General features: G+C 44.8%; 1 protein-coding gene across 1 annotated transcript in view; it reads right to left on the bottom strand.

Annotated features, from left to right (window-relative positions):
• The window catches only part of T265_11410 (hypothetical protein), a gene marked incomplete at both ends in the record, with an annotated part of 32,550 nt that extends 29,093 nt beyond the window's left edge, over positions 1–3,457 (bottom strand). Inside the window, one exon of the mRNA XM_009178058.1 lies at positions 3,332–3,457. Coding sequence (XP_009176322.1) covers positions 3,332–3,410 — 79 coding nt within the window. The remainder of the gene's footprint in view (positions 1–3,331) is intronic.
• Between the last annotated feature and the right edge of the window lie 6,098 nt (positions 3,458–9,555).

Here is a 9,555-nt window from a genome sequence, read left to right as displayed (position 1 = left end):
CTCCTCTGCCAAGTCAACAGTTGGCCAACATTCTGTTTATGCCACTCTGAGTTGGGCATGGAAAACAGCCCTATCTTCGGCAAACGATGGTTTAGCATACGCAACACCTGTCCCAACCAACGCAGCTTCTGGTGCTGGACACATTCTTCAATGAGTGCTAAAGGTGTGGACACTTCAAATAAATTGACACGATTGCAAGAAAGTGAAGCACCAGCATTCTTTTCTGGCTTCGCCGTCAATGATGATGGTGAGGTGATTCCCAGTAGCAAAGGAACGTCGTGTATTCTTATTTTTTTGCATCACTGGTCACGTGTTCATTCATTCAATAACTGATGACACGAAGAAAACAAATGTTGCTTCAAATAGAACATAAGGTTGACGGAAACTCGGGGACCGCGGCGTCTGCCCGATGAGCTCCAAGAAGGGCGAAACCGGGCGTGGGCTGTCGACGAATTTTCAGCAACCTTGTGAGTAGTTTCCTCTATGAAAATGTCACTCACTTTTATACACAGGTTCTCACTTCGCTTAATCAAGCTTGTAAAAATCACCGTGTCTGGATAGTGTCACTCCGAATGTCAACCAGAAGGAATAGAAAAGTTCGGCGAGACGAATGGTACGGTGGTCTAAAGAACAAACTCATATTTTACAACTGGTTCTTTCGGGGGTACTTTACCGCCTTCGTTTAGTCCACCCTAAAGATTAAACAGATATTTTCGTTGCCAAAATAATCTGTTGTCAGCCAGTGGTAAGCAGCAGAGCGCCAGTTTCTTACAATAGGGTCCCAAACCGACACAAGTGGACTGACCCATTTTCAAACATCCATTCATCAGCAACAGATCTTTAATACAATATGGTCTATTGTCGATTCGGTTTCAGCTGACTCCCATAGAGACCCTGAAGGATATGGCAGCGAAGCGATGTCAGTTTCGTTCATGCTGTGAGTTTCTATCCAAGGAGCGCCGGAGATGTAGGCACTACGGATGTCCTTGGTAGGCTTGCCGTAGATCCCCCCTCTCCCTCTCTCTGTACCCCAATTTTCTCGCTTGCGTTACGCCAACCATCTCTGTGTTATCAGAAATATCACGTGGTGCTGCCTCTCAAAACAATTCCATCTGACTGGTAAAACCGAACTTGACAACTCTAGACACCAGGCATTTCTACACTCCCACTTATCGTGTTTTGTCCATACTTGTACTTCTAGTTGAGGAATTGTAGAAAACACATGTTCCTTAGACATGGATCCTAATAACATGGTCATGTGCAAGAGATCCAATAGGGTTCAATGTAGAAACGTGTCAACAGACTGCTGTTTGACAGATTTTCGACAACCGATTCTCCCAAATGGACCTCAGCCTCCACCTTATCCTCGAGGTCTCGTAGTGGTCGCTTCAATCTGATTGTGACGTCGATTGAGGGGACTAACTCACAACGAATAACTATCCGGAAGGTCAGATTCCTGAAAGCAGCCACTGAATGCCCGAAATCTACTGAGACCCTCAGCTCCGCTAAATGCTGACTAGACAGATAACGCCCCCGCAATATGCAGCGCGTCACAGCCTCTTACCAAAGCCGGACCGCGCGCGTTAGCACTGGACCAAGTTCAGACAGTGTCCCTCCAATAAATAGCTTGAGACCGTTGTACATTCTCACTTGTACGCAATCACACTCTCGCACTCGCTTGTTCAGAATATAGCTGTTGTGTTCTCTTCTGAGAGTCTTATTTCTCCGACACTAGGCACTGGAGCGGGTCAGCAGCAGATACCACAGATTAGCGAATCAACAGATATAACTGAATGGAATTACATAAAGATGAAGTACTCGTCTTCACATGTCAAACTAATAGAATTACGGAGGTACTGGAGTTAAAGTATATATGAATACTGATCGTTATCACTTGATATTCATGCGAGTTGTGACGATTTGACATGTTGAGTTTGGGCACATATCGCGGGAAAAAGAGGAGGTTGGTGATTGACCAAAAACAACGCTAACAATGCTAATGATGGCACGGAATTACTGGAAAAAATAAAAGTACTTTGTGTGTTTGGTAAGAACAGTTACTGTCCTCTTATTTCCTCAGGATCGTGAATCATAAACCGAAATGCGGCTGATAAGAAATTGGTGAAAAATTCGAAAGCAGCATGTTAGTTCACCTCTGTCCTCTCGTTGACAGAAGGTGAGTAGCCGAGATCCCTGTTTCTGCGGGTGAAGACCGGCCGCAAAAACGTAAAAATCGCGCGCCAAGAGTCCCAGGGCTGATTGTACATGAAACCAGTGAGTACTCGAATCGTCCACTTTGGCTCATGTGTTTAAAATTTGCGGATAGCTCATTTTTCATTGATTATGTAGAGGCAAGATTGATTTTCTCCTAGAAGGGTCGGTCTTTAACAGGGAATTATCCTGGAATCTCCGGTACTGTGTGACCTCGGGAGCTTATCGTGTGTTCCAGTCTTCGTCTAATATAGTATCAAAAATCCTATGACCATGCCACAGTGATCCGCGCTGGAGGAAACAAACTTTCCAGAACCGTAAAACAAACAGTTTCTTCCAGCTTGAACGGTTGCTTTGGCTTCCAATAGGTCACATTACATTGTCAGTTAAAGCGGACACATATTCAAAAGATGGCTGTTGAGGGGAAAAACGTCAGATGAACTGGAATCATCAATGCCTCACAATCAAATGAAGTTAATTGATCTGATCAAACCTTTGGCCCATGGGATTCGTGCATAATTGGCATTTTCTGAAATGTCACAGTCTCCGGGTCACGAAAAACTACGTTAAATTTGTGGTTCTTATCCACCTGTGCACGCCAAAAGCCATATGCTTCTACCAACAAACGCTGATGGTCGCCCAACAGGATCCTACTGTGAGGCAGGCTGTTTTAAGACTATATTTCAGGGCCCTAGATGTTCCCTCCTGGGTTTCAAATGGCAGCACTGAACAGAATTAAGTCAGCGAGACGGTCACGTGATACGTTATCATCCGCCGGAGTGAAATCATCAACCGCGCACTGATAGTTTTCAGCTGCCTTCCCTGCGAGAGGGACAAACCCCCCGTGAAGGAGACATTCTAGCATTCGACCAGAGAACCTCCCTGTGACGAAGCAAATGCAGTTTGTGTCACCAGAACGTAACTTTTAGCAATCTTTCAAATTCCCACCTCCCTCACTTGAAGTTGAGCACGGGTTTTCATTTACCTACTACTCCACACAACAAATTTAAGTTGAATCCTACAGCCCGTATCCGTTACTTCAAAGGCAGATCTCAAAAAATCGAAAACGTGACCAAATTAACCTTGAAATGCCAAAAGGGTGCGCCAACGTTGAACTCACCGCAATAATCTGCACTAGCCGTTCGGATAGTGATGTGAAGTACAGCGATGAAAAAGAGTCCAAAAACGTTGAGATTCATCGTACTGTAAGTCCAACTACGCCGGAGCTGATTGTACTCCAACTCAGACCTACAGCACTCAACGTGACTTGCTCGCCGACTCTCTATTTGTCAGATTTCTAGCCAATCAACATAAGCGATTCGGCGAATGTCGAATTTTCACTTCCCTTTGAACTCACGCGCGCGCACACACACACGCACGCACACAGCAAAACTTAGTAAGGCGTGACTTGGTAGTCTACAACGAGCTTCACTCCGATTCGGGTTGATCGCGTGGGCGTGGAAGGAAAGGTCACATGACGCTTGCTGCACACGTATGAGAATTACTGAGTGATGAGATTTCATCCAACTAAGCACAAGTGAATAGGATGATTGCAGATCGCAAGTTCAAAATTTGAGTACCTCGGTTCCCTTCTAATGACCTTTGAAAGATTACTGTGGCAAAACTTGAGTAGTTACGTTTGTGAAAAAACAACGTAGCTCGCAACAGTTGGCTTGCAGTGTTTTTACCTTTTCTGATAGAGTTGGTTGCAGTTATTCTGGTACTGAAGAGACTATTTTTTAAACGGGAGCTTTGACCTAGAACCGAAGCACTGCAAAGCCGTTTCTTTCTTGATAGGGACGGTCAGTAGTGCGCGTCTGATGTATCCCCCGAATGGCTTGTATTCGCATGCTTCCGGTTAATTCGGGTATGTACTTCTCACGATTTTCGACAAAGACAAAACTGTTATTCAGCGCGAATGCATTCTCCATGTCCCGAAATGACTCTTTCATCGCTTGAGTGGATGCGTGACTAACGACTGGCGTCAGCAAAGTTGTACTCAGTGGGTTAGTGCATTTCTCTCCAACTCGGTGAGGTCGAAAGTTCAACCTAAATTTAAACATGTAAGGTAACAATTCTTGGAAAGTTTACACGCTCGCTAAAAACAAGACAGTGCAATCCAGTCAACTCTCCTGTTAGTTTCGCCGAGGTAAATGCGTCTCAGATTGACCCTTCAAACGTGATATGAACGAAACTACGCGTCAGATTGTGTAGTCACTTTGAGAATCGCGACAAGATTATAACACGATGAGAGAATGAGCGTTGATACACCTGTTATTTGACAACAGTTTGACAGCAGTCCGCTTTTATTTAGGAAGGTCGACAGATGTGATTCAAGCCTTTCGATCGATTGAATTCAGCATTGACATGTGCGTACTAGAAAGAAGTCACAATCTGCAATGTCTTCACTACCAAATTTGTATATTGTTGGCTGGATGTAACCTTCCAGAGCATCTAATCTCCGGTTAGATGACAAAATGTCTTCAAAAACTCTTAGAAGGTGTGACGGACTGGGAAGTGAAAAACCATCTTTCGGCTGGCTTGTGAAAGGTTGAAGAGACAGGCTTCTTCATCAGACTGTTTTTGTGCAGATCGCGTCCAAACCACTGTAGTTGACGAAGTGCACAGCTGGATGCGCTATTGCAGATCACTTTTAGCGAAAATCACGGTTGATTTAAGACCCATCCTCAGTCAGACATTTATCGTCGACTCTAAAGCGCAGAGATGTCGTCAGTAGGGTGGAACGGAAAGAACCATGATAGCCTGACATCCACAAGGTTGACTTGTGTAATACTTTGGAGGTCGGATATTCCTAGGTTGGGACTGGGTGTTTGCCCTTGAATAGTCCTATTTTGCAATCGATAAAAAAAGTGGAAACGACATTGGACAGGAGCAGCTATATCACACGTTTGTCTGTACTTTAGAGCCCATAGATCTGTCGCCACACATACAAAAACTGAGCAATGGAATAGTTCCACCTCATAACGAGTGTGAAGGTGATCCGTCATTCTACACTGTGCTCACCAACATTTTCGATCCACCGGGTCAGAAACTAAGAACGTGTGGTAACACTGTAGTGTTATTCAAAACTTCTGTTACGTATAATGGAACTGATCTTTTCGGCAATATCCAGCACACTAATGCTCTGATAATTGATCAAATCACCAGGTGTCTGGTGTAAACCCTTACAATGATCGCACGATTGTACAACCCCTCAGAATCCCATGAACGAGAAACACTCAGGAATGCTATAGTTGTCTTGTTTTCCAAGATAACCCTCGTGAGTTGCTGAGAAATTTGAACCACCGCATCAGGATGAGGACCAGGAATAGATCAGTAGAATGGCAGTTGTCAGCACCGAATTGGCTCGATGACATGTACCAGTCGGGTACTGGTGAAAGGAAGAAGGTCCGCGCTACAGTGTCATTTGTTGGAAAATGCCAACTGAACAGTTACAAACCATTGGACAGGGAAGCAAAACTCTCATATGCATCTTCTTTGCAAAAACTGAATATCCATCTTCTCTTTGAACACATCTTCCTGAACTCCCCTCGACATTCATTGGTTGTTACTCCATTGCAAGCAAATACTAAAAATAGACTCCACAAATCCTTCAACAGATCTCACTTTTCAAGGACGCAAAGCGGATTTACAAGAAAACATACTACTTGCATGCCACTCCCATCAGTAGTATCACCATCACACCGATCCAGGTCAGAACTGACAAGCTAGAATTCTCGCTGAAATCGGTATTTCAACCGGCGGACACAGATGGTTAGGGGAAAGGCGAGTGTGCCATGTCAACGGTATTGACGTTTCTGCCTGTTCATAGCACTTGGTCCTCACGAGATGAGGTAATTTGTTCTGATGAACAAGGTAAACAGCAGAACCAATGGTTTGCAAACCATAGCAGCTATTCAAAACAGCGACCAGACATTCGGTTTGGTGAAGTAACGGCCGCTGCTTCTTTGCTCGACAAGCTTGGCGTTTCGGTTGCAAACGTTCCATCCCCAATCGAGGTGAAATCACTAACACGGCGTGAGTGAAATTTCGTTGTGATTGGAAGCGTGGTTGGACGAAGTAAAAGCCCACCTGTGAGGTAAACCTTTCCCACAAAAATGAAGCATGAACGGTTAATATGATGAAGTTTCTTCACACGTTTAAGACAACGGCATGGTTAGATGCCTAAAGCCTCAAGCAACCAAGCCTACTGTTCAGTTATTAACAGATTCTGCGAGAGAATTGATGGGAAGTCGGAGCGAACTTCCCGGTTGCTGACCATCAGGTTGACTAGATAAGTTCACGGTTCTGTAGATCCAGAATCGAAAACTGTGATTGACGGTAGAGTTAACGGCTAACTCCAAACCATCTGAATGAGTAAACTGGAGAGGTAGTCACTGCACTAAATGAGTAAGCAACACCTACCTGGGTTGCGCCAAGAAGTGACCATGGAATTTCAAAGTTCAAACTGCTGCTCCAATTTGGACGCTGATGTAGTTGGTACGTCTGCTGGGACTCGACCCAGAGAACTACCTGATTTAGTCTGTGGAGAGTTTTCATTGATTATTGGAAAGCAGGTTTTCAGAAACCGTTGAGGTGTATACCAACATGCTATTTAGTCTTGTTGCCTTGTCTGCGTATTCAACCAATATGGGATTTTTACTAGTCTTGGTGGGAAGCGGTACTGAGATTTTTCGTAGTTTCGTGGAACTTTGGTTGCCTGCTTGACAGAGACTGCGGTAGTTTCATTGGACCTCTTCTCAGCAGAATATACTACTTATAAGGTTCCTGAAAACCCTTCGATTGTCCGGTTTTGGTCTTCAAAGTGTTGTCATTGAACACCCAGGTGCGGGAAAGTGGTGAAGTAAGATTACTAACAGATTACCTTGACGTTAACAAAAGTCTCGGCTGAGTCCCAGCTGAATACCTCTTTTTAGACAACAGTTTTATTAGCATATTGCCCCCTGAAGAGGCGCTGTGACCAAATTCGAGATAACCGAAACACACTCATTTGCATAGAAATTTGATTTGCGAAAGTGCCTCCCGGGAACCCATCTGAACCTCTCGTTTATGATGTTTTCAAAATAAATTTGTTTGCGAATAAGTGTAGTTTTCTAATTTCGTGCAATCTGGGTTCGAGTAGAACATACATTTGATAAAAATTCGGGGACTGCGACTACCTGATGAGCTCCAAGAAGGGCAAAACCGGTCGAAGGGCTGTCCAGGAGTTTTCAGCAACCTAATGAGTAGTGTATTACGTTCATGTAGATTTGAGATACTTTCACTCGTAGTTTGTAAACTGAGACAGTTTTAATTGAGGGGCCATATGCCGCTCTTGGTAGGAAACAATCTGTAAAGCGAGCTGGATGGTGTCTAGCTGTAGAGAACATGCAAAAATTTCAGAGTACTTTCCAATCATCCCTGAGTGAGTGCGCATTGCTTGCGGTTAAAGTGCGGGAGAACCAGCTCTGATTTGTTCACACTAATATGAGGACAATCTCTTGTGACCAAGGGTGAGTTGACCTCATAGATCATTTGACCAGAACGTCACCTGCAGTACTTTGTACCCCACCCATATGACGGTTGACTTTAACTGCTTGAGCCGAGGTCTTGCCACGGCAGAAGAACGATCTCAAAGAGAGGATTTTGGAATAGTTGGTAAACAGTTGGTGGATCTAGCGAAACACACTCATTTGCAAACTAATTTGGCTCTTTCGAGAGACTCATCTTGAACCCAGATGAATTCCTCGTTTGTGATGTTTTGAGGTGACTGAATGTACTGCACCAGGCGGTCTCATGTTTCAGTCGCTACGATATTCGAGATATCGCGATACATGTATGTTTCTAATGCACTATTCATAAGGTTGCTGAAAATTCTTGGACAGATCACGACCGATTTCGTTCTTCTTGGGGCCCATCAGGTAGAACATAAAGTTGACGGAAACTCGGGGACTGCGGCCATCTGATGAGCCCCATAAAGGGGCGAAACCGGTCGTGGGCTCTCGAAGAATTTTCAGCGACCTTATGAGTAGTGCATCACGTCTATACCGTATCCTTTCATATAGACTGATCTAAACCGACTTCTACCTCTTACATTCTGCTTACGCCGCCATTCCCGGCGACTTCCACCTCTTCGTATTCCAGTCGCGGGCATGTGAATCTTATCTCTGGTTCCAAATTTCCGTAGGGTCTACGTCCAATTGTCTCCTGCATGTCTCACCAGTGTCATCTTCAACTATCTCCTCATATTCATCTACGATTCAGAACAGTCTGTTCGTACACCGCTTATGCTCACCGACTGTTCGGGTTAGCAACCCCCGGGCTGTTTCACATTCGTGCGGTGGTGTTTCGTATGCACGTATTTTCCCATGAATATAACGATCTTTTTCACCATATCCCATTTCTCGGAGACGGAATCAGCAGTGATAATTCAGAGTAAAACAACTGTTCTCTGTGAGAAAACCGCAAATAGGTCATGCGAACGCAATGTGTCCGCACAAAGCCTGCACTGTCCAGTCCTACGAAGCAAACACCGAACTGGCAGGACACTGTTTAGCCGCGATTAGCAATTCCTCGGATGTATTTACAGACGTACGACTCGGTTAATGTGTTTCGTCATTCGAGTACTGGAAGCACCCGTTTTGTTTCTATCCTAGCGTCCATGAGATGTTGAACTTCTCTAGTTGCGAAGATCCCATGTTCATCAACAAACACTAGGTGATGGGAATCGAGAACTATGGAAGTGCTCTTGGATAGTCGGTGAATACTCTTCAATTTCCTAGAGAGAATATTCGATATCCACGCGCGGCTTTTGAGCTGCACAGCCCATATACATGTTTTGACACCCAACTGACCTTCATTGTTTTCCTGGGATAAATATGCTTTGAACGCATGCGCGTGCGTACTCACACAAAAAGAGTCACCCACATTTCAGTTGAGAACAGTAAGGTCCTGTCGCCTAGAAGTGACAGGATTGGTCAGTAAGACTAAGGTTGTTGCAGGACAAACCTCAGCTCTTTCTGGGCTCGGTGGATGGGGCGGTTAAACGATAGAGCCTCACACGTGACTTGAATCCGCTCGATTCTTTCCAAGACCTGAAACGGTGAGTTGAGTTCAGCCAGTGGTCTGTGTCGACTGGGGTGGGCTTGGTGATCGATTGTGAATTCGATCCGAATTGATTTGTTAGGATCAGCTGATGCGGTATGAAGCGCTTTGTCCACGTTTCAAACCTACAGTCAGTCTGGTGTATGTATCCCACCACAACAGCAGATTGTGAACGAAAAACACGCTTCAGAAACCCCAGTTGCCACCATAACGCACTTGGTGAAACCTATCACCTCTCGA

Source organism: Opisthorchis viverrini (assembly GCF_000715545.1).
Source record: "Opisthorchis viverrini unplaced genomic scaffold opera_v5_512, whole genome shotgun sequence".
Classification (NCBI taxonomy): Eukaryota; Metazoa; Platyhelminthes; class Trematoda; order Opisthorchiida; family Opisthorchiidae; genus Opisthorchis; species Opisthorchis viverrini.
Note: the sequence above shows the minus strand (reverse complement) of the source record. Positions and strands in the feature narration are given on the sequence as shown.